At 40.3% G+C, this 26345-nt stretch overlaps 1 protein-coding gene across 1 annotated transcript in view; it reads left to right on the plus strand.

The window, feature by feature from the left end:
• The first annotated feature begins 417 nt into the window (after positions 1-417).
• The window catches only part of TPO (thyroid peroxidase), a 225803-nt gene continuing 199875 nt past the window's right edge, over positions 418-26345 (plus strand). Inside the window, exons 1-2 of the mRNA XM_089686702.1 lie at positions 418-742; positions 22187-22316. Coding sequence (XP_089542828.1) covers positions 418-742; positions 22187-22316 — 455 coding nt within the window. The remainder of the gene's footprint in view (positions 743-22186; positions 22317-26345) is intronic.

The raw sequence follows: 26345 nt of genomic DNA on the forward strand, positions 1-26345 counted from the left end.
GGCACACTTGCTGTTGCTGCAGATGGTCTCCCTCCCAATATAGACGGGCCAAGTGAGATTGAGCACATAGCAGAGATCGTGCCCACAAACCACAAAGGATCCAATGGTGTGGGAATGAATAGTGTGATCCCAAATGAGCCAGTGTTGGTGGAAGTGTCAGATGGCACACGTCAAGTGATTGGGGTCAGTAAACCAAATGTAGAATTATGTTATGACTGTCGGGTGTCAGGACAGTTGCTGGAAGAGGTTCATGTGCCAGTGGAGCTGGTGGATAGTGACGTTGCCATGGGAGACAACCACTCCACGCTGTGCACTTGGTTTCCAGACACTGCCCTGCCAAACATTGAAATGACTTCTGACAAAGGTGTGGATGTTTCTGACCATAAGCCTAATGATGCACCTGAAGGTCATGAGGACATGCGTGCTGATAACCCTGAAACATGTGATGTGGTGGGTAATGTGGTAGACACAGCTGAGCTAAAAGCTGCGGCTGAATTAGGCCCCCTACAGGTTCAGGAGGGTACTCTGGGAAGAGAAACTTTAAATAGCTTATCTGCCCAGAGGGAAAACTTTAAGGAAGTGGATAATTTAAAGAGGTCCCCTGACCTAAAAACCTCTGAAGACCAAGGCAATTGGGCTGTCCTTCAGAAGGAGAGTAGGACATTGCTGTCGTCTGAGAATGTCAGTGACAAAAGGAAGCATGCAGTGTACGGGGGGAAACAAGCAGAGTTAAGTTTGGTCAGTAAGAAGATGCATGTACATAGAATGCAGAGAGGGACTAAGGTAACCCCAATAAAAGAGCCCACACTTTTTGTATTTAAAAGCGTGACCCCTTCAAAGGTAAAGGGAAACCGGCGGTTGAGAGTGCAGCGTAGCTGTAATGTTATCCAACACCTAAAACTCAGGCGTCAACCTCATCCTCAGAAATGTACCAAGTTTTGGAAGTTCCTTAATGGGAAGGTGACTTGGGTGGCCCCAAGGAAAATAGAGAGGCAACGCTTTTGGAAGCGTACCCGTAAAAAGGCACAGAGTCTTTATAGGGCCCAAGTCCATGTAATAGAACACAGGGAAAGTCGTCTCATAAGACAGGAAGGAAAGTTTCCCTTAGAAAGCAAAGTTAGTCAGGAATGGGCTCATATAGGTGAAAGCTGGCACAGAGGTGCCAAATTAAAGAGGTTGAGCTTGTGTGTTCTGCCCCCTACGGGATCAAAACAAAGGGGGGGGATATGTGGCAGTGCGGTATCCTGCCACGGTGGAAATCATCATGGAGACCCAGGATTCTCAACTATACAGGTTGAGGGGCTCCAGGCAGTTCTCACAATGCAGAGGAAACTGATTTATAAGTTTCCTCTTTGGTTTGTAAAGCCTGTTTTGGGACCTGTAGCCTGGAGATTTCTTAGAGATTTGGGAGGGATGAAATCTCCAATCCTGGGCCCATATTTTGGGAGCAGCCAGCGTGCTGATTGCACAGGTATGTGCAGGCCTTTTAGGGGAAGCCAGGCCATGATTCTGGGCTCCACCCCGGCAGTTAGGAGGGCGCCACCCAGGCAGACGGGAGGTCTCTGCCGTGGAGTCAGGTGGGCTACACCTAGGAGAGGTGGAAGCCAGACTAGCTGTGTGCTAGTGCCATACTTTGGGAAGAGTCTGCAGGAGGCAGACTTAAAACTGCGTACGAGCCAGGAGGCTGCATATTGTTTTGCTTGATGGTGGATACCCCTGCGTGGGAAGCATTTTTGTTGTTTGAACTTTCTTAAATAAAAGTGGGCAAAAAAGCCCTGAAAGGAAAGCGAGTTGCTGTGTGCTTTACAAGAAGAGCTCTACCCTTTGAAGCGAGTTCCCACAATATATATATTTTTTTTTTTTTTTTTTTTAAAAAGCTACCCGGTCCCCCCATGCTGCCGTGCAAAGGCGCAGACACATGTCAGTCTCGCACACATATGTAAATGATGATTACACCACACACGTGAGGTATCACCATGAATGTCAAAGCAAGAGCAATAATTCTAGCACCAGACCTCCTGTGTAACTCTAAGCTACTAACCTGTAAAGATTTTTAAAACGTCCCCAATGGAAATTTTTAGGTATCGTAGTTTGATGCCGATCCAAAGGCATATGCAATTTTAAAGAGTGAAATGTTAAGTATCTAGTTATTAAGTGTAAATCATCTTTGTTATTTTACCAAACAAATGAGTATTATATTGTTTTTGTGCATAACAATTCATTAAAGTGTATGTTTTCCACACACCATTTTATTCTCTAGGGCCTTTGCTTAAAAATACATAATGTGTGAGAGTTCTAAGTAGTTTTCTAGCAACAAAGTGTAGGGGAGGAATGCCATAATTGTTCCAGACTGGAAGACTGGACGTGATTATTATTGTTATTATTATTATACAGGATTTATATAGCACAAACAGTTTGCACAGAGCTTTACAATTTAAAGGGAGAAAATACAGCAATAAAACAGTGTAATACAAGAGGGTTACAAGGGCCCTGCTCCTGGGAGCTTACAATCTAATAGGAAGGGCAAGTGGAACAAAAGGTGAAGGCAGGATAGGTTTTTCCTGCAAAGATGAGTTTTCAGGGATTGCTTTAAAGTGGACAGAGTAGGAGATAGCCAGACAAGTTGGGATAGGGTGTTCCAGAGGATGGGAGAAGTTCTGGAGAAGTCCTGGAGACAAGCATAGAAGGAGACAAGGAATCAAGAGAGCAGAAGGTCGTGTGAGGTGCGAAGAGGACATTTTGGGTGATATTCAGAGACAAGATAGGTGATGTAGCTTGGTGCAGAGTAGTAAATGCCCTAGTATGTTGTTGTTAATGTTTTCAATTGTATTTGTTGTGCAATTGGAAGCCAGTGGAGGGATTGTCTGAGAGGGGTGGTGGACATTGAGCAGGTAAGGTGGACGAGTCTGTCAGCAGCATTCATGATAAACTGAAGAGGAGATAGGCGAGAGATAACACAGAAGTGAATACGTTTCTTAGTGGTTTCAGTGGTTATAAAGGGGCATATTTTTGGAGATGTTATGGAGGTACAAGTCTACAAGACAGACAGAATTCAGGATTATACCTAGAACTCTGGCATGAGGGAAGGGACTGATAGTTATAATATTGACGTTGATGGAGACGTCAGGGGAGGGGGCATGAGCGGGAAGGAATATTATGAGCTCAGTTTTAGAAAGATTGAATTTGACATCTATGCTGAAATGTCAGATACACATTATGTTTTAAGGATCAGCCAGCAAAGCATAAATGATGCACTGTTTTATGCATAGATCCTTAGCACCTTCCTGCCCGGCCATCAATCTGCTATACACTCCTCCTCTTGAGTGGGCATCATATGACGTCCTGTCAGAAAGTGCCACTCACTCGGCCACGCTTGTTGCCAGTGTCATGTGACAACTCTGACCAATCACAGAAGATAACATGGCAATTGTATACAATGGATGGCTTTCTTTCATGCCATCCATTGTATACAATTGTGTTGTTAGCTGTGATTGGTCAAAGCAGTCACATGGTACTGACAGGGCCAATCACAGCCCATCTGTATCATGTGATGAGCTTTGCCCAATCACAGCTAATCACAACAAAAGACTGAATGAGTCAGTTTTATTCAGTAACAATGGTTGCAAATATCAATGAAATACATTGGTATTAGTAATCATAATGTGTACAAAAAAAAACTCCTGATCACTTGCCCAGAGTAGTTCAATGTTACTATTGTAACATTGTATTGCTCTGGTCACAGTGTGTTGAAAAAAAGGGGGAAAAAAAGTAATAAAAAAAGAACAAAATAATAGAAAAAATTTAAAAAAATAATAATTTAATTATTATTATCATTATTTTTTTTAACATACTGTCACCAGTCAGTGTCCCTGATCACTGCCACACCAGTTATATAATAACGCAGTACTGGACTGGTGACAATATGTAAATGTTTTCTAATTTCTTCACTTTCAAAAAAAATTGTGACAAAAAAATTACAACTTCAAAAAACTCGCCATGCCTCTTACTGAATATCTTGGACTGTCTATTTTCCAAAAATGGGTTATTTGGGGGGTATTTGTACTATCCTGGCATTTTCGGGCCTCAAGAAATGAGATTGGTAATAAGAACATTGATTGATCAATTGTCAGATATATATACCATGGTTTGTGGACTCAGTAACTTTCCTACAGACTAAATAATATACACTAATTTGGGGTATTTTCATCAAAGAAATGTAGCAGAATACATGTTGACCTAAATTTATGAAGAAAGGTAATTTATTTGCAAAATTTTATAACAGAGACAAAGAAAAACGTGTTTTTTTCCCTAAAATTTGGGGTTTTTTTTTTGTTTATTTAGCAAAAAATAAAAAACACAGTGGTGATTAAATACCACCAAAAGAAAACTCTATTTGTGTGAAAAAATTATGACTTTTTTTATGGGTACAGTGTTGCATGACTGCACAATTGTCATGCAAAGTGCAACAGCACTGAAAGCTGAAAATTGGACTGGGCAGGAAGGGGGTAAAAGTGCCCGGTATTGAAGTGGTTAAAGAGAAAGTAAACGGCATTGATGGAGTGGTAAACTTTTGCTGTATTCTGCAGATCTGCACAGCATACCTGCTTCCTTCCATGTTGTCCTCCATCAATCACCTTTAGCTACTGCATTCCCTGCCACCACCATCTACGCTGCTGATTCCTGCAAATCTCACACCAATCCCGTTTGGTGAGTGGGTGACCACTTGAGATAACTTGTGTACATGTGCACAGAGGTTACATTGTGTCTGGAACCTGCCCATTTGCGGAATCTTAGGCTACGTTTACACTAGCGTTGTGTGCAGGCGGCAGAGAGGCGTTTGGGAAGCGTTTTTACCGCTTCCCAAACGCCTCTGCCAATTCTGCACATTACAGCACATGGTGCTGTTCTAACGGGAGCGTTTGTGTCGCGGCAAAACGGACGCCTCTGGTCGAGTCAGGAGACGTTAAAGCTTCCTATTCTAGTCTACGGCGCCGCTCCACAAACGCCCGGGGCCCTTGCGGAGCTGTAACACCATTCAAACTGCATTATAGGCGTTTGTGGGGCGTTTTTAATGCTTGGCAAATGCCTAGCAACCTCCGCTAAATCTTACACAAAAACAAAAACCCCTTAAATACTAATCCCTATCCACCACCATGTTACCTCATGCCCCTCAACTCTGCCACCCAACCTCAACCTCTGTTGGACTCATGCCATACTCCTACCTCCTTAGGATACTCAACAGATGATTCCCAGGTAGGCAGTCTGTTATTCCTGGCACCTCTGCTGAGAGCCCTCTCTAAAAGGATGAGAGCCTCCACAGCTGGCACAGGAAAAACAGCTCCACTGGTTGGAGATAGGGATTGTTTTGGAGGTGGCTGCAAGGAATAGCTGGGGGACTGTAACAGACCAATAGCTGTTGAGAAGTAGGGCTGGAGGAAAGAAGTCTAGTGACTGCTCCTCATCTTAGCTCTCCTCCTCCACTGGTTCCAGGTTAAACATGAAGATGGGAACTGTGAATAACATACAAATTATTAGACACTCCAAAACATGTAGCTGCTTCAATCCAGCATTATCTGGGATGTTTTTAACAACCTGCACTTATTGTCAGTTCATCATTAGTTGTACGTAGACACCATCTCTCTTTCTGCCTCTGTGTTCAGGGTGTGGACTTCTGAGAGGACTTCTGCCTTTCACTTATCCATCCTAGAGGAGGGCAAGGATGGAGTTCTGTGAAAAGTAATGACGGCTGAGTGATGGCCTTCTGTGGTAAATATTGGCAGCTGGATACCTACCACTATGGTTTAGAACAGGCCACAAACTCACAAAATGAGATATTTGGTAAAGCTGGCATTTAGACCCTGGGCATTGGGGTGATTGTGGACCTCTTTTTCTTTCTTTTTTTTTTAATTTAAATATTTATTAGTTTTTCACAGTAATAACAATAGAAAAAAAAGATAAAAACATTTTCATCTCAATCATCATAAATATACAATTATTTCTTATTACTTCATTTACCCCCCTCTTGAAACATTAACCCCTCCCCCCCCCAACCCCCCCCCCCCCTCTGCATTTTCCTTATCTTTTATCAAAAGCAAGCATATCTTACCCATCTTCTATTCTCTATGACGTTCTACTGTTCACTTTCTCACGTTTATTACAAAGTTTTCCCATTTTTCCCATTTCGCGAGATATACCTCCAACTTATCTTCCTGTATATAATATGTCTTCTCCATCTTACTAGTCCAATTTACTCTTTCTATCCACTCCTCCTCTTTCGGTATTTCTTTTTTCTTCCAATATTTGGGGATCAGGCTTTTTGCTGCGTTCAAATAGTACCCTAAACCTAATTTCTTATATTTACTAACTGATAGCTCTGAGCTATGTAACAGGCACATCCCTGGATCTAACCCGATGTTCATTTCAATGATGTTCTCTATTAAATGTACTATTTTTTTCCAGAATATTTGAATCTTTGGACATTCCCACCAAATATGATACACTGTCCCCACTTCCCCACACTCTCGCCAACACCACTGTGATTTTTCCCCACTTATCTTACACTCCACACTCGGAACAATGTGCCATCTTGTCAAACATTTATAATTTGTTTCTACATCCCTCAAACTTACATTTCCGTGAACTAATCTATTTATTTTTTTCTGTTTTCCTTCATCTAATACCACCCCCATATCTCTTTCCCATTTCGCTATGTGCATTGGTTTAGTGTTTGTGTCTAAATCTGTGAGGATTCCATATATTTTAGCTATTCCGTGTTTCCTATCACCCCGTGCATCCAACAACCTTTCAAACAAATTCCAATCCTTTTTCATTCTCAGGGGTTTTGGGAGATTTCCCCAAAAACATTTTAATTGATAGTAACGCCACTCATCTAACCTGGTGAAAATATTTCCCTTTTCCTTTTCCATCTCTTTAAAGGTCTTCAGTTTCCCTTCCCCCATTATATCTCTGAGTTGGACATCTTCCTTTATAAACCATCTACCTGTTATCTCTTCTCTACCTGGTGGAAAAAATTCTGTGTTTCTTAGTGGCATTAGTATAGAATTAAATTCCCATTTCATATATTTGTGTATTTTATCCCATTCCCTTAATACATTTACAGTGTACCAACTTAAATCCTCCTTCAATCCTCTATATTGTGCCGGTAACCATATTATTCTATTCAAATTAGTTCCACTAAGTGTATTTTCAATTTTTACCCAACTTTTCCCCTCTAAATTGAACGTCCAGTCAAAAATTCTCCCTAATATTACTGCTTTGTAATATCTCTTTATATCTGGAACTCCCAGACCACCCTTCTCTTTATCTCTACTTAATATTTCGAGGGACACCCTCGTTTTTTTCTTCCTCCAGATATATCCCGTTATCATTCTTTTTATTACTTTAAAAAAAGCTTCCGGGAGTTTGATTGGTATCATTTGGAATCTGTATAAAATTTTTGGTACAATTATCATTTTTACCAGGTTTATACGTCCTAACCACAATGGGAATCCTCTCTCTAACGCTTTTAATTCCCCCTTTACTTCATTTAATAAAGAAATATAGTTTAGTTTATACAAGTTTTTATACGCCGCACTAAGCCTTACTCCCAAATATTTTATATCTCTTTCTTTCCAAATAAAGGGAAATTCTTTTTGTATTTTTTCTTTTTCGCTTTTTGGGATGTTTATGTTTAAGATCTCAGTTTTTGTTGGGTTGATTTTTAAATTTGATATTTCTCCATATTCCTTCAACAGTTTCATTTGATTTGGGAGTGTTATCCTGGGATTCCCCACATAAAACAGCAGATCATCGGCAAAAGCTGCCACTTTATGTTCTACATTTCCTATCTGAATTCCCCTTATATCTCCATTTTTCCTTATTGTTGATCAAAGAGGCTCTAATGACATAACATATAATAAGGGGGACAGAGGGCAGCCCTGCCTTGTTCCATTTGACATCCCGATGGGCTCTGTTTTTTCCCCATTTACTATTACCACTGCGGAGGGCTTACTGTACAGCTTTCCAATCCATTCCCTCATTCTAACTCCAATTCCCAGGGCTTCTAAGGTATCCATCATGAGGCCCCAGTCTACTCTATTAAAGGCCTTTTCTGCGTCGATTGAAAGGGCCACCACCGGTACCTCCCCTTTTTTACTTCTCTGTATCAGCATCAGGGATCTCAACCCATTGTCCCTGCTCTCTCTTCCTGGGACAAAGCCCACCTGATCTCCATGTATCCATTCAGGCATAAACTCCTTCAACCTATTCGCCAGGACCTTTGCATATATCTTAGTGTCTAAATTCAACAGTGAGATGGGCCTGTAACTCGAACACTGCGAGGCATCTTTCCCTTCTTTATGTTACAGTACCATATGAGCCTGTAAAGATTCTCCCCTCATGTCCATCTCTCCTCCCAGGGTGTTCATATATTTTTCCAATTTGGGAGTTAATATTTCACTAAATGTTTTATAGTACCCTGCTGTATAGCCATCCGGCCCTGGGCTCTTCCCCATCTCCATGCTTTTTACTGCTATTTTTATCTCTTCTTGTGTGATCTCTGCTTCAAGGGAATTTAGTTGGTCTTCTTTTAGTTTCGGTAGTCCCGCATTTTTTAGATATATCTTCCTTTTTTCCCTTTTTTCCTTTTCCATATTATTTACTACATCGTAAGGGTTGATATTATACAACTTCCTGTAATAATCCACAAACACCTTTGCGATCTCTTTATTTGAGTGGGCCAATTCTCCCTTGGGGCTTTTTATTTTATCTATATAGTTCCTGTTTTGTTTTTTTCCTTAAGGTTCTCATTAGATATTTTCCTGGCCTATCTCCCCATTTGTAATTCTCACTTAGCACTTTATTATAAACTCTCCTTCTCTCCTCTTCCATCAGATTTTCCAACTCCTCTTTCTTTTTTGTTATCATCTGCTTAATTTCTTTTACCATGCTATTTTTGTGTATCTGTTCTAACTCAGATATATCCTTTAAGAACCCACTAATTTTTTCTCTCCTTTCTCTTTTCTTTCTTGCCCCAATAGCAATCAGGATTCCTCTTATATATGTCTTGTGAGACTCCCATACTGTTGCCCTAGACACATCTTCTGTCTCATTCTCTCTAAAGAATCTCTCAATTTCTTTCCCAATCCTCTGTGCAATATCCTTGTCCATAAGAAGTGCTTCATTCAGCCTCCATCCTACCCCTTCTATTCTCCTCCTTCCCCATCCCATCCTCAATACAACAGGGGCATGGTCCGAGAGCGTCATTACTCCTATATCTGCTTTAACCATTGACTCTATAAATTGATGTTCTATCAGTATATAGTCCAACCTTGAATACGTCTCATGTGCATTTGAGAAGAATGTGTAGTCTCTATCTTTCATATGCAAGATTCTCCATGCGTCTACCAATTGGCACTCATGGATCACCTTCTCTAATAGTCTCAGAGATCTACTCCCCTCTCGCTTCACATAAGAAGTTGTATCCTTTTGTGGATCCATGCAAAAATTAAAATCTCCCGCCAATATTAAACAACCCTCTTTAAAATCCATCAACTTTTTTAACACACCCTTCAAGTACGTCTCTGGTTTTTTATTTGGACAATATATATTAGCTACTGTGCACTCCACCTCTTGTATTTTACCCTTCAAAAACAAATATCTCCCCTCTGGGTCCACTTTTCTATCCTTCAGTTCAAATCTTATATTTTTTCTGAACCCTATTGCCACCCCTTTAGCTCTCTTAATCGGGGAATCTGCATAATACCATGTTGGGTAATCTCTAGATTTCAACTTCACCTTAGATTCTATCTCAAGATGTGTCTCCTGCAAAAAAACCACCGAAACTGCTTGATGATGTAATTCCTTAAATAACCTAAATCTCTTCCCAGGAAAATTTAACCCCTTTACATTATAAGTAATGACTTGTAATTCTTCCATTCTTTTTATATCCTTCTTTTTTCCTTTCCAACCGGAGATCGCATAACTATCCTCCTTCTCTTTTCCCTTGCTTTACTACCTCTCTCAATCCTGCAGAGTGTTACCCTTATTATCCATTTCCCTCCAACCCAACCTCCCCCCCCTCCACCCTCCCCCATCCCTCCCCCCCTCCCACACCCCATCGAAAACCCCCCTAACCTCACCCCTTCCCCTCCCCACCACTAGGCATCTAATATACCTACTAATCATTTGTGGTTCTAAGAACCACTGTTGATTATTTTTGGGGTTTGAACTCTGCCCATGGACAGCTCCTCCTCCTTCGCCCTCCTCCCCAACTCTTCCCATCCATTATATCATTTCTTTCTTTACTTTTAACATTCCGCGGTTTCACGGTTTCACCCCTAGGAAAAATCTCAGAAGAATCTCTATTTAGACAGTAGTTAATTCTACTTTCTCCCTCTAACAGTCTGCCATTCCTCTTGTCTTGTCTCTCCTCCTTTATTTTCTTCTTCCCATCCAGGGATCTCCATCCTCTGCAACTCAAGTTTTTCACAAAAATCTCTCATATCTTCTGGGAATCTCAGGTAGGCTGTTATCCCATTTTTCCACCCAATCAGGCAAATTGGGGTTCCCCATCTATAGAACACCTTCTTTTTTCTCATCTGCTCTGTCAGTGGTTTCAAAGTTCTTTTTCTCCACAAAGTTTCAGGTGTAAGGTCTGCAAAGATCTGAATGTCCATTTCGCCATATTTAATCATTGTTTTCCCTTTAATCTTCCTCCAGATCTCTTCTCTGTCCCCATATCTGTGGAGTTGAACTATTACATCTCTTGGTTTTTCCTTCCCACTACTTTGAAATTTTCCTTTTCTCCAAACGCCATCTGTTTTAATCACCTCTGACGCATCTCTATTCAATATGGAATTTAAAATTTTACATGTTTCTTTTTGTAATATTTCCCTTTCTATAGTCTCTGGGATTTCTCTCAGCCTTAGGTTGTTCTTCCTGTCCCTATTTTCTTGTACTTCCAGTTTATACAGCAACTTCACTTGCGTTTTCTCCATACTTTTTACTTTTTCCTCCAATTGAGATATATTCTGTGCCTGATATTTTACTTTTCCTTCCATTTCCTCCACTCTTGTCAGCACCTGCCCCAGATCCTTCCGTATAGTTGCCATTTCATTCTTTATTATCTTTTCTAAGGCCTCAAACATTTCTGCCATCTCTTTTTTATTTGGTGCTTGTAGGTCGCTTTCCATTTCTCTCCCCTCCGCCATTTCCACTATCTGCTGGTTAGTGACATCCAAGCCCAATGATAATCTAGGACTTTTTTCCAGACTGATGTCCCCTTCTCTTTTCCTGTTTGTACTTTGTGACCTTTCTGGGGTTATATTTCCCTGCGATGTATATTTTTTAATTGTTCCTGATTGGGACCCTTTAAGCCCACTTCCTTTAATGCTCTTATTCTTCATGTCTTCTATAGGGTTCTTTTATTTTTCCATGTGATATTAAATAATACACTTCTATAATAGGGTCCCCTTTTTGCCTGTTAGATTGTTCTCTAGTTTTCCTGCTTCAGTTGCTACATTAATCTCTCTTTCCAGATACCCTGGGAATCCCCTCCTTTCTCTTTTGTTCTTTTTTTTTTTTTTTTTGTATCACAAGCAATAAACAAATACAAAGGAAATGATAAACCACGTTTTTATGAGTTATTTTTCAATTTTCAGCAGCCTCCACTCACCCAGCTCACCCCTCCTTCTCCTCGGTGTGGTTCCAGCTTGCTGACTTCAGTTCCAAGCGATTTGCTTGGGGATTCCACAGGGTCATTTCCTTTAATTTTTCCCTCTCTTATATCTTCTCCTCTAGGGGTGTCCTTGGTTCCTGGATCAGCAGGGGTATCCGTTTTTTTTTCCCCCCTTCGGTGCAGGTACAGCTAGGGGGGTACTCAGAGAAGCGGCTGATCACGTGGTCACACCGCTCTCCTGTCACCTCGGCAACCCGCCTTCCCGGCTCTCTCACTTGCCGCGGTCCGGGTTGCCGGGCAGACCAGCCCGCACCAACAGCTCCTCTCTCTCTCCGCACCAGGGCTCCACTCTGCCGTCGAGGTCCCCACTCTCCAGGTACCTCTTCAGCCGCTCATGCCTCTTCTTGGATGGGGTTGCTGGGGAGGGTTTAGGCGGAGGAGTCCTGTCGGAGAGCTCCTATCTCATGCTCTCCGCTGCCGCCATGTTCAGGCTCCTCCCTCCTACCGGGTTTTTCTCAAGTGGACCTCTTTTTCTTTCACTCCAGCAGCACATATGTTGAAGAAGACCCATTAAGAATTGCAGAACTCCGTGGATGTGCCCTTAGAGTAGCAGTGTCAAAATATTCCAGCAACTCCTCATAGTCATTTGGCAGAATCAGAAAAGGGTGGGGTACATTAGCAGCACTTGCAGGCAAGTGGCTTCTCTTTGCCTTGGGAAGGAGGAGGGTAAAAGGGCACATTAGCAACACTGGAAGTTAAAGTACCTGTTATGGAACCCTGAGAAATAGAATAAGTAGAAGAGGAAGAAAATGGTGCATTAGCAGTACTTTCAGGCAAATGGTTGCTCTGTGCTCCTGAGGTGAAGAAAAAGGGCGCTTCAGCAGCACTTGTAGGTAAGTTGCTACTCTATGCTCTTTAGGAAGAAGAGGAGGAAGAGGAAAAAAAAACAAAGGTGTATTAGCAAAACTAGTATGCAAAGTGGCTGCCCTGTGCCCTTGAGGAAGAAAAGGGTGCATCATCGTCACTTTCAGGCAAGTGGTTGCTCTGTGCTCTTGAAGAGAAGGGGTTACAATAAAGCAAGTAAAGCAGGTGGTAGAGAAGACAAAAAGGAATGATTTTCCACCTTTGCAGAGGTATACTGGGACTGGAAAAAATGTGGAGAAGGTGGAGGGGAAGAAAGCAGATGAGTAAAAGGGCACATCAGTACCTACTATCTCCACTTGAAACATCTCTATCTCTCTTTGTACACTTGCCTTTTATTTTTATTAGGGGAAGAGGGGGAAAGGGGTCATTCCAAATTGAGGATGGTATGGCTTATGGCTGTAGGATTCCTCCCTGTCCTGCACTTACAGACAAGTGGCTGCCCTGCACCATTAAGGAGAAGGAAGAGAGCAAGGGAGGGATTGTTTTCTACCTTGCAAAAGGCATGGCAGGACTGTGGGGAATAGAAAAGGAGGTGGAAATGTTCAAGGAGAAGAAGGAGGAGGTGTAGGTGAATAAGGAGAGGGTAGTGGAGGAAAAAAGGATAAGGAATAAAAGGCCTTTCAGCAACACCTGCCACCTACTACCTCCACATTCAGCACCTCTATCTTTCCTTCCTTTCCTTTAACATGAGCCTTTCTTTTAATTTTGGTGGGGGGCAGTCCTTATTTCAATTAAATAAATACAGAAAAAGTCAATGAAAAAAACATAAATATAAATGCTTATACAAAAATAAATAAATACAAAAAATAAAAAATATATGTGTGTGTGTATATATATATATATATATATATATATATATATATATATATATATATATTAAGACTGGAAATCTGTCACTCTGAGGAAAACCAGGGCAGAAGATTGAGGGGGCTATGACTACCAGAATTGGGGTGGTTATAATGTGGCTTTTGTTGGTAGCTCAAGATAGCAGCTGATGTCCACTATCATCTGGAGCTCTACTGCCCACCCTTTTCCCAATATTTGAGTCTTTTATATGATACACTAAGATGCTTACACAGTATCCAGCCACTGGACAAAGTTTGTGGCTACTGTCTCTCAGATAACACACTCTACGTTTTATTGTAACCTATGCCTATATGGCTAGCTTCAGCCTTTTCAATAGTAAAATATTTAAATAATTGTTGGTGGTTTGTCTTATTCTTATTAGCAACCTATTGTTTTATTACAATTTTTACATTCTGATTTCCTTTTTACAGCCTTTTTTATATTACATGTAACTATCAAATGATAAATGCGTTATATATTTTTAATGCCCTTTTCCTATTGTGTATGTAATTTTGAACATTAGAAGTAACACTGGTGTTCCCTTTTACATTTTTGCCCTTGGGAATACATTCTCTTTGTTTACATGAAGGCAATTTAAAACATTTTGTTCTGTGCCTTTGATGGCCATTTACCTCCAAGACTTAGTTTTGGAGAGAGACCTTTAACATTGGAAAACTGGATCTCCTAAAAATTCAGTTTACTTTGTCTTTTCTTTATATGCATGTGGATTATAACTTTAATTACATGAAATCATGTTAAATTAGCTGCTGCCTTGATTTTTCTTTATTTAAACGTTCGTACTAAATTATGCATTCTTTGAACAGAGCATCATTTTTAGTTGGGATTTCTATCATTTGTCCCATATACTTTTCCTGTATTATGTGTTTAAATATTCAGTCACTGTGTCTAGTTGAAAGTGGACAACTTTATTTTACAGCCTGCTATTCCCCAACAGACAGCTAAAACCTACCATGTTAGGAAAAGCTGTCATAGTATTGTCATACTTTTCTATCAGCTGATTCAGCCTTCTACCATATATAGGTAAGAGTAACACAACCAGATACTGTATAAGAGGTGGCCATCTACAATACATATTCACAATATATTCACATATTTGCACATTGTCCTATATTTAAAGATGAACCTATGCTCAAACAAAATGAAAAAAAGAGGAATAGTCCAATAAATTATAAAATAACAAAACTAGTACTCAGTGGATTTCCATCTTCATTCAACCCACTTTCTCTAAGCCTAGGTCATCCAAGGCCTGCCCCAGCCTGTGATTGGACAATGAAAGGAGAAGCAGAACAGTGATGACCTCATCTATCTGTTTTCTCTTCCTATTAGCATTTTTCTTGTCAGCACATAGACTGGTTGGCTCTTTGCTCTGCTTCTTCCTGTCACACTCCAGCCCTTCTGTACAGTAACTGTGGGAGGCCCATGCCAGGTTACATTCAGCTACTTATACTGCTTGCATTTAAAAACTGCATTTAATAGTACAATACATTTTATGAAAAGGAAACATTTGTTTTCCTATTGTGGGATAGAGTGTTTGTCAGAGTGATCCAGCTCTGCTAAACCCATACTCTGCCATCAAAGATGGAAAGTACTTACAGTATATACATAACATATGTAGTTCAATTTATTCCACTGTGTATGCATTTTAACTCTCATTAAAAATTCCAATATCAAATAGATGCCCCATATCCCTAAAATTTCAATATAGATGAATAAAAAAAAAAGGACAATAGGACTTTCCAGGTGCTGCTAGTAAGTATACAACATATATTATAATAGTTTGGTAAAACAAATCTTATTTTTATTCTCACAATACTCATGGTAATGAAAACCCACATAAAAAAAGCACAGAAGTGAAGTTCAAATTTTTACTCCTATTCAAGCGGTATACAAATAGCTTCACATTGTTTCAATGGGACTTCCATAGGAAATACTCACAGAAATACCCCAGGGTTCATCGAGGTATGAAATAGTAGCTGTCCTTTAAAGCAGCTGCTGATTCTAACAGTGGGGTAGAGGTTCACAGATTGAAAGCTCGATTCACAGGCCATCCTTTTTGCTTCATAAGGAAGATGTGGAGCCTAGTTCTATAACACCAAAAAATTAATTATTACCATGTATCCACAAATTGTTCACATCCATCAATATACATAAAAGCACATTATACATAAATCTGAAATTGCAGGTGTATGCTCTTACAAAAGGGGTTCCTGAACCCTGCTCTTGCTAATGAGAGCATACAAGCAGTAAAGAGTTAAAAACAGTCCATGGAAGTGGTAAAGAAACAGAGGACACAAAAGCCAGGCTAAGCAGACCCTGCAAAGCTGCTGGTATAGAATGGCAATCAATGAGAATAAACCAAGATAATGTATGAAAATCAAAATACCTTTAAGCTATGTCTTAGGGGAGTCGGTTGTGGGATAATACTGAAATATTCATTGGAGTTATTAAATTATTACCTGTGTTATATCCCCTAAATCAGCCCTCGAAAATTCCACTTGCCCACTCGCATTGGGTGAGTGGAAATAAGGTGGGGGCAAGCAGCGCCGGGACGAGGGGTGTGTGGGAGGGGTTGCAGTGGGGGAACTGACAAGCAGCGATCTCCTTTATGACTTTCAATGAAGTAGCTGAAAACCGCAGGAGGGAGAGGAGGAGACGCGGCTTCCAGCTGCTTCATTGAAAGCCATACAGGAGATCACTGCTTGTCACTGCTACATAGATCATACCTGACTGTTCTGTTTCTTTCCTGGCCCCCCAGCCCCTCCCCTTATTCACTGCACAAATAGGAGACTGGGCACTTCCTTCCACCTACCCCTTCCTTCATTCCACCAACCTTTCCTTCCACCCAACCCTTCCTTCCTTCCTTCCTTTCTTCCTTCCTTCCACCCACCCTTCCTTACTTCCTTCCACCCACCTCTCCCTTCCCTCCGATCCTTCCTTGCACCCCTCCCTTCCTTCCTTACACCCACCCCTCCCTTCCTTCCACTCACCCCTTCCTTCGTTTCACCACTCCCTTCCTTCCCTCTACCCACCCTTCCTTCCACTCCTCCCCTCCCCTCCCTTCCCTCCATCCCTCCCTTCCTTTCACCCCTCCCTTCCACCTCTCCCTTTGTTCCTTCCTTCCACCCTTCCCTTCCTTTGTTCCTTCCTTCCACCCACCCCTCCCTTCCTTCCCTCTCTTCCTTCCCTTTCTCCCTCCCTTCCACCCCTCCCTTCCTTCCACTCCTCCCATCCTCCCTTCCTTCCACCCCTCCCTCCCTTCCTTCCACTCCTCTCTCCCTTCCTTCCTTTCACCCCTCCCTCCCTTTCTTCCACCCCTTTCTCCCTTCTTTCCTTCCACCCTTCCCTTCCTTCCATTTTCTTTCTTCCTTCCTTCCCTTCCCTTCCTTCATTCTGCATAAAACATTTAACAGTGCCATTTCATGAGGTAATTTATGAGGGCGTGTTTAGGGGTGGAATTAGGGGTGGGGCAGGTTAGAGGTTGGGTGGGGCAACTGGTGGTGAGTAACACTTAAGTCCTGGCTAGTAGCTCAGGACTTGAAATTTTGAGCCCTGCCCTAAATGATCTGCTCAATAAGCCAGACACAAAGCTGGACAAAAGAGTGTGTCAGGCCAGTTTCCCTCAGGCAGTGCACTCATTTTCTTTCCCTTTCATTTTCTTGTCCTTCTTTTTCTTTCCGCCCCTTTCCTATTTTCACCCCCCCCCTTTTTGTTTCCTCTCTCCTTCCATGGTTATGGCTCTCTTTTTCCTTTTCTCTTTTCTTTCATTCTGTCTGTCTTTTAGTCTTTCTGTATGAATTGAAAAGTTACTTTTGTACGGGATTTAAATGGGTCAGAGGCCTTTAGGTGAAGGGATCTAAACTGTCAATGCCTTGTTAGTCCTTATCTCGACTGGTCTATCTGTGGTGAAATTATTTTGATATGTATATCTTGCTCCTGGCCCAGGCTACTTGTTGTGCTTGGAGCCTGCAAACCCCACCAATAATCCCTGTATGATGTGCAAAACTGATAAATAAAGAATTTATAAAAAAAATGTGTATCAATGATCTGGTAGAATTAAAAAATACATACTGAGGCAGAGGTATTATCACTGTCTAACTGTCCCTTCTTTCTTAGTACGCTAATGTATATCCAAAATATATTTTAGACAATTGTTTTTTTAAAGTGAGCATTTAGAGTATGTTTAACTCAGAGGATGTTATAAACAAATAAAGGAACCAGAAACATAGACCCCAAATAATTGCATTTACCATGTAGCATAACTATGGTTTGATCATTTGGTGACATTTGGGGAATGTCCCTTATCCAATCATATAAACTGTTATTTTGTTACTGAGATAGTTTGGGTCTGTACCCACAGCAGAGTTTACTATACAGCTGTAAAAATCCTCAATTTCTTTACCATCTAAGCCTTCCTTGGCTAATATTCACTACTTTCCTATTTACTATTCCTTTTTAGAAGTTCAGGTACTGATGACCCCTCTTCAACCAACCCAGAAGACAAAAAGAATTTCAAAACAAAAGAGAAAAGAAAGCACACAATACAAGCTATAAAGAATGGAGCCTACAAAACTTCCACTCACCCAGTTGGTAATTATGTTCCTTATTTGTTTATAAGGAAAAAATATTTAAAAGCACGATTTAAATATTTAAGAGAATACAATAGGCAAATTGTCAAGGTACATATTTTCTACTGGGGTAATATGTCTTAAAACATCTATAATAGTAGGTATATAAATAGAAGTCTTTGTGCAAAGGCCTAATACAAATTAACAGATATATTTGCATGCAAATGTCAGACTGAAAAGGCACCTGTTTTAAATGAGTACATTCAGAGATAGAAATCACATACATTTCTTTTTTTATTATTCTTTAATGGATTTTGCTTTGTAAAGCTATTCAAAACATACACTTTATATGTAATTAAACAACATAATGTTGTTTTAAAATGACAATATTGGGTTTCAATACTAAACATGGAATGTAGAAAAAAATTACTTTGTGGCCCCGGAAGCAAATCTAACACTTACAAAAAACAAAAATAATGGACTTTAAAGGCACTGCACTAAGACATCACACATTGATAAAATACATGCAATTTATTGAAATCCATTAAGAGGGTAGACCAAATATACCATCATTCTTATACATCATAACATATAATTATAAAATATTTGACATAGAAATCATCACATAATTGAGCGTCACAATATCATTACCGCCAGTGCATACCGACGTGTTTCAAAGTTCACAGCTGCTTCATCAGGGACACTGCCAGACTGCCTAAGAAAGATAAATAGAATACTTGACAGTACACAAAATGATACAAATATAACCATTATTCTTAAAATATTCATCATAACTTACAGCTTACCATGGTATTGATCACAACTATGCAATAACTGCTAGTTTGAGAGGAGACGATACACTAAATGCCTCTCAACCCTGCCCCCTGGATAGGGCAGGGAGAAGAAAGCCAGGCACCGTGTCAAACAGAGGGGAGAAAGAGGCAAAGGCCACCAACAATTCCAGTCTTCGACTGTAATGTAATGCAATAGTAACCATATTTAGCATAACACCATCAAATTTAGAGAATCAAAAGGGAAATACAAAAAAAAGGGACAAAATGCCCCTATCTGTAAATTTAAAGTTTAAAGTATGATTAGGGCATAAGTTCAGCATATACCATATATATCGTTTTAAAACTCATTATATGAACATATCAGAATATAAGTATAGCCCCCTTCCTCATCCTAAATTCATATTTTGGTTAAAAGAATGGTGGACCAACCATTCTACAGCTCACCCCAGATTGATTTATCCCCCCAGTATTGATACATACACAATGTTCAACCATATCCATGGAAGAAAACAGACTAGGGAAGATAAGGGTACCAAAGGGGGCAAAAACAAACTCACTAATACACTAAGTTGGTGAGCGGCACCATTTCTTCTCTTTGATAATGCTCACCTGTAAATGGTGCACTGATGCCAGCTCCCTTCACTGCAACCTACGGGGGGGGTCTCTGTCTCAGCTTAGAGCGGCACTGCAAGTTTACTTTGAATCACTGATCACAGTTTGGACACAGTATTCTCTTAATTTGTGTTCTGAGAAATTATTTTCTTCAGGAAAACAGAGAAGGTACAGAAACTGAAACAGTAGGCAAAACATATCACAACTTATGCTCAGCAATAATAAAACACATAGCTTTAACCATTGTGTTGTATACTTAAAAGCCAAGGGATCACTGAACATTAATGATAAAAACACATCACACTAGGCCCCCCCCCCACGACCATGCACCAGGCCTGGGGAAATCTTGCTTGACAGGATCACAGACGTCACACTTGAATCATACAGAAGAAAAAAAATTAATGAAAACAATAACTACAAAAGCAGAAAAAGGACAAAAAGATTCAAATTCAAAAATCATAGCTTACATCTACTGTATATACAGTTCAGAACGAATATGCACAATTGTAAACGCCATACTACAGCTGTATCATGACAGCATTTGGCTCATAATCAAACACATAACTTCATAAGAACAGTATTTGGGATGTCAGAATAACACTAGTGCTATGTGGCAGCCAATAAACAAATACCTTAGCAGTACGCAGACATTCAACCATAAGAAAGGTCACAGGCTAGGGTGAGATATGGAGGCTCAAAGTTGTGCAGCAAGTTGCAAAGATCAATGCTCATCGATTCTGAAAAAGGAAATATATAAAGGTGTCAAAGAGAAAGATTTTCAAAGAGCCGTATAACTTTATTATAGTATAAACAGCGTGGGGCTTATAAATACTCACATAATGCTGCCTCTGTGATCAGACATCCCCCAAGGTGAGCACAAGACCTGACCTGGAGCATGTTACATATTACACCCTAAATATGGATGTAACGTGTAACATTCTCCAAAAGCAAAGTAGCCCAATAAGACTTCTTGTGACCTAAAACCCTCTTTAAGTTTATCTGCTTAGCCACATACTACTAAGTACTGAAACATCAAGAATGCTCATTGAAATTTAATTTTCAGAGATGAAAAATGAGAATCCAGCAGAGAGATTAAGTCTCCTTTATTACTGATGTAGTAGGTGAACACAGCTGAGAACTTGGGATCATTGTTGGAGTCCTCAAGATAGACATACCCTTTAAATTTCTTTCCACTTAGAGTTCCCATATGTTTCTCCTGCCATAAATGATAAGCTAACTTTACATTCTACATCAAACATATCATTCCCTAGTGTACTTGTAGAAAATAAAGTGGGTCAACTTCCATTAGGTGCTGTCAAATCTGATTTGACTTTTGGCATTTGCTGTGGAGATGTCTACTATTCCTGCCAAGATATTGCAGTCTCTTTGCCCAGCATGCTAACTTGATGAAGAATTCCTGAATTATCATATAAGCATTTTGCTAAGAAAAAATATAGATTCCACATTTCCCACATAAATGTCCTGGAAAAGAAAAAGTCTGATTAATAACATATCAATAATAAAAATAGTGCAGCGCTAACTATATCACATCATGATGAGAAGACATATATATAAAAAAATCTGATTAATGATAATAACATAAAAATCACATATCCAATGGTGCAATTGGTGACCCAATCATGAGATCATGAGATGAATGAATCACAGTAGACTAGACGTGACCCAATCCCACTCACTAATGTGAATAGTGAGCATTAAATCAGTATCATAAGTGAATAAGGTCCATACATAAGATAATGGTGCTCAACTTCATGCGATAAAAATAATGCAAGTGATCACACAATACGCTTCAAGTGATGGTGAGTGATAATCCTCCTGTGGCTAAATTGCCCCCTCACCTCCACTCTGTGGCCCAAAAGGACCTACACATCTTTAAGATCACTCAGGATCTTGATCCACACAATGACAGATATCACCAGCTGCTTTCCTGTGGACCTCTCATCCGGTAAGGTAGATTCAGGATAGACTGGCTCTAGGTCTCAGCAGGATATACCTGTAGTGTTAGCCATAAATTTATTACGTCTCTTATTAAGGCCCTGCATGGCCCGACAAGAATAGCAGTTTCCATGGCGTGTGATGATGTGAATACCTCTGTACTGGAGTGATCATTATTCTTGTATTACAGCAAATTCTCTTCTCCAACCCTATACAGTATATACAATGTGTCATTCATAGGTTTCCTCCAGGAAATGAGTCTTCATGGGGTATTACCAAACACCACGCTCACATTCCGGGGAGACCCCACCACCCTCTCTGATTAATAACATGATTACATTCTAAACTATTTTAATAGTAAATATTTTTTTTTAAAGTTGATTGGATAATTTCAACTGACCCAGCAACCACTCCAGAACCAATAGAAGGTTTAAATTCTCTAGGCATGGGTTGATTCTACAAACAAAAGATACCCTGTGTGCCAATGCTGCCCTAAAACATAAGGGAATGTACAGTTTCCCAGTTATCCCAGTGTCATAAAGGGAGGAATTTTCACTCCCTAATAAAACAGGAAATGTTACCCCATGGTCTCCAATTACTTTAAGAGCTCATTAACATTAGCTTCAAAGGATTACATTACACCTTTTAAAGGATGTTTGATGGTTGGTATGGAGATGTTATGTCGCTTCCTCACTGCCTAATTGGGCTTTAAATAAAATTACATTTAAAAAAATAGAATGGAAAAAGAGCTGGGGCTTTGGTTACAAATAACATATTTTTTATTTTTTTAGGAACACCCAGTGATATTCTTAGTATTATTGTAAATATCACTGGTTGCATTCCTCAATATATAGCATCAACTTGTGCCAATAATTGCCTGGCATCCAAATACAGGCAAATAAATGGAGCCTGCAACAACAGGTAAAGATTTTTAATATTTATTATATACAATTATTTTTTACGCATATCTGTTACAATTTAAAAAAAATTCTCAACAAAGGCATCCTCCAACTGTGTAACTGACACTTTTGCAAATGTCCATGGCCCCCTACAGCTGTCACTGTTACCTCCTTCTGATCACCACTCATTACAGGATTCAGTAGTGACATGGAGATCAACAGGATGAACCAGTGAGACAAGACAAGACATCATTGGAAACCTTTTATTTCAAAGTGAGATAAATTTAGTCTTAGGCAGTTGTCACCAGAACTAATGTCCTCATTGGTGGACAATTGATTGCAATTTTGGTGACAAATCAAAATTTCCCAGTGACTATGGTTACAAGGATGATCAGAGAGGATGCATTTTCCTGTAGACATAGACTACAATAAATGCCTGACAGAAATTTGAACCCCTCTTCACTCTATCCAAAACTGGAAAAATACGTTTTGCCTTTAGGCTTGGTTCAGATCTATGTGTTTCAGGTTCCTGACCCACACGGAAATTCACTGCTCCTTAGCATACATTTCGGAGTTACACCCCTTTGCATTAGCAAACCGAGTATGAAAGTACTGCAAAGCATACCGTGCATGAAATAGCACCATGTGTTTCAGTGCAGCATGGTGCCATTGCCTTGCAGGTTTTTTTTTTTCTTAAAAGGTCGTGGTTTACTATCGTTTTAAAAGTCAGACACACTGAGATGCCACAGCGAACAAATCCCCCACCCTACAGCCACACACACACAGCCAGCAATGGGACATAAATGCTGGCTGATGTCATTATCTAGATATGGTTACATGGCCATATTTGGACAATGTTATAGTCCAAACATGGCCATATGGTCATATTAAGTTAATATTGTCTCCAACATCCCTTCCCCTTTATGTGTAGCTGCAGGGCGGAGAATTTTCCAGTGACAGCTTGTTGGGCAGCCTGCTATCATGTGACTGCTTTCTACAAGTTCAAGCTGTACTGGGTTTGGCCCAAAATGTAGCTCAACATTAGTAGGCATCACGTGGTGTCTAATCCTAAAGTGATTGTAAAGCTTTAAATGATTTTCATTAAAATAATAACTATGTTCTATTTACCTGCTCTGTGCATTGGGTTTTGCCTGAATCTTCCTGCTTTTCTGGGGTCCCCCACCATTGCTCTCGGCTCCTCCCCCGGGTCGAGTGTCCCCATAGGAAGCTGCTCATGCATGCTCAATTCCGAGCTGGGCTGTTTGCGTCTATTCAGACACACAGCCCTGCTTGCCCCCACCCCCTGCTTTCTGGTCGTAGGTTTTGACTGACAGCACAAGGAGCCAATTGCTCCTGCTTCTCCCAGCCAAGCCTGTGAGACAGGAAAGAGAGAGAAGAGCTGCTGCGGACATGCACAGCATTTGTTCAAGATCAGGCTCAGAAGAGGAGCTACTATTACAAGTTTTTTTACCTGAATGCAGAGACCTTTACAACCACTTTAGGGCCTCATGCACACAGGATGTTTTACAAACTCCCCTAACCACTTGCTGACCAGTCACATACCTGGTACATCACCGGTCTTCAAGTGGTTGCACCATTATCTGCAGCCGACGGTCGGCTTTTTTGTAATAGCTATCGGAAAGGCTAACTAGCCACTCAATCACTATTACAAGCAGCAGGAGTGGACTCCATCACTTTCATGAGATATCCTATTCCACCAGGAGTCCCAATCGGCCAGCCGGCACTGCTGCCAGCTAGTCAGGGAGCTGAACAAAGTCTGCGATGCTTTTGTTCGGCTCCATTAAAAAGTAAACTGGAAGCGATGACCTGACATCACTTCTGGTTTACACGCCATTTTTACAAAATAAAAACATTCAATCACACTGATCTTAGTGTGACTGAATGCTTTTAAGAGCAGAGGAAGGATTTGGGGTCTTTTTGACCCCAGATCCCTCCATAAAAAATACCTGTCACATGATTATTGCTGTCGCATGGGTTGCTGCACAAATACCATGTGACATAAATAATTGCAAATCCCATTTATTGTTTGGGGGTTCTAAGTAATATTCGAGCAACAAAAAACATTTTTTTCATGTGATCAAAAATACCAGAAAAAGTGTGTTACATGTTTACGTATGTTTACAGGGCCTCAAGCGCTTGGGCATTAATTGCTTTAATTGGTCAGAATTATTTATTCTGTCCATTGAAATGAATGAACACTCAAGCACTAAATGCAGCTAGCATTAATGCGCATTTACAAATGCCAAGCCTTTTTTCTGCCAAAACGCTCCTGCTACCAAGCTCCTCTAAAAGCCTATGTGTACATGGACAAATAGGCAAACATGCAGGGCAGTTTAGAGGCAGGAAAAAAAATGCCAGATGCCCCTAGGAGCTGCTGAATAAACATCCAGTGTGCACGAGGCCTAAGCAATGTAGAAAGTTTACAATGGAGTATAAGTTATTATTGTTATTATACAGGATTTATATAGCGCCAATAGTTTGCTCAGCACTTTACAATATAAAGGGAGACAATACAGCAACAATGTAGTTCAATACTAGAGGGATAGGAGGTCTCTGCTCCTTGGAGCTTACAATCTAGGAGATAACTTTAAAAACCCTGCATTAAGTATAAAACAAGCCATTGATTATTTTCAATATGCAGTTTTAACATTTCATGTGCAAACAGCTAAGGAATGCTGTTCTATTATTTCACAATCCAGCCCAAACACACATTATGGGGTTTAACAAAAGACACATTGATTTTATCAGTAAGGTATGGACAGGGGCGGACTGACAACTCATGGGGCCCCCTGGGAATAGGGGATCATGGGGCCCCTGTGTCCTTGCCCAAACTCAAAAAATCCTATGAAAAAGGTACCAGGGGCATCTCATGGGGCCCCCTACTGACCCCGGGCCCTCAGGCAGTGCCCAAGTTTCCAAATGGTTAGAAAGCCCCTGGGTATGGAGAAGTCGGGGGCTGAGCATTTTGTACTTTATGGACTCTCAGGGTGTCTGCTTTTTACACTCCACAGATTAGTTTAGCTGTACAGTAGTGATGGAAGGCTCCCATTTAATTTGTGCATGAACTTTTATGGTGTCAAATTAATTATACTGTAATGCAAACTACTGAATCAAAAGTTTGTTTTCCTTTACGTTCTTACATACATCATTTATAATTACACACAGAGAAAAAATTACCTTTATGAATGACTTTAGATTTTTTATTGCTTAATTAATACAATAAATTCACAACACACTTATGTCAGGAAGAATAACAAAAACCCCACTGAACTAAGGAATTCAGAAATGCTAGTGGCAGCAGTCATAACATCAATACATAAATAGTTATAAATACATAATAGTAGATTTTATTTTATTACTATGAAGCCTAATACTATATACAGTATATGCACTAAAGGAACCCGTTATGTATATATGCTTTTCTAAATCAGGGGTTAAACTTCACATTTTCAAAGCCCGATTCCAGCTTACAAAAAAAATAAAATCTGCCCTTTTATTGCCCCTTCTCTGCAACCATACAAACAATACAAAAATTGAAATAGTCTAAATTATACATAGCTTTGGTTGGGTAGGATAAATATCCTAAAGATGATGATTCTCCTCAAATTCCTGTTCTTTTTCCAAATGGTCCCTATAAAACTGCTGAAGGCATATCTTCTTCGAATGAGTTTACCAGATTTATCTGGCATGGGAAACCTCTGCACCTTTCATATGTTCTTATGCTCCATTCTAAGGCAAGAGGGGGCCTAGGGACTTCCAGATCTCTCATTATACCACTATGCCATGCCACCACCTTGTTGCGCATAGACAGTTGGAATCTTCATGCTCATTATCAATTATGGGTCCCCTTGGAGAAAATACTGGCTGGTCATAATTTAGCTCACACCTCCTGGACTTCACACACTGATAGGGAACTCTCGAACTCAGCTTTCCCATTTTCCCTAGGAATCTTGGCAATCTTCATGGTATAAATAGGAAATACACTCTATCTCAACTACCCTCGCCACTTTCGCCTTTGGGAGGTTACCTT

The sequence above is a fragment of the Staurois parvus genome, unplaced genomic scaffold (assembly GCF_062004578.1).
Source record: "Staurois parvus isolate SC_StPar_1 unplaced genomic scaffold, SC_StPar_1.0 ptg000409l, whole genome shotgun sequence".
In the NCBI taxonomy this organism is placed as follows: domain Eukaryota; kingdom Metazoa; phylum Chordata; class Amphibia; order Anura; family Ranidae; genus Staurois; species Staurois parvus.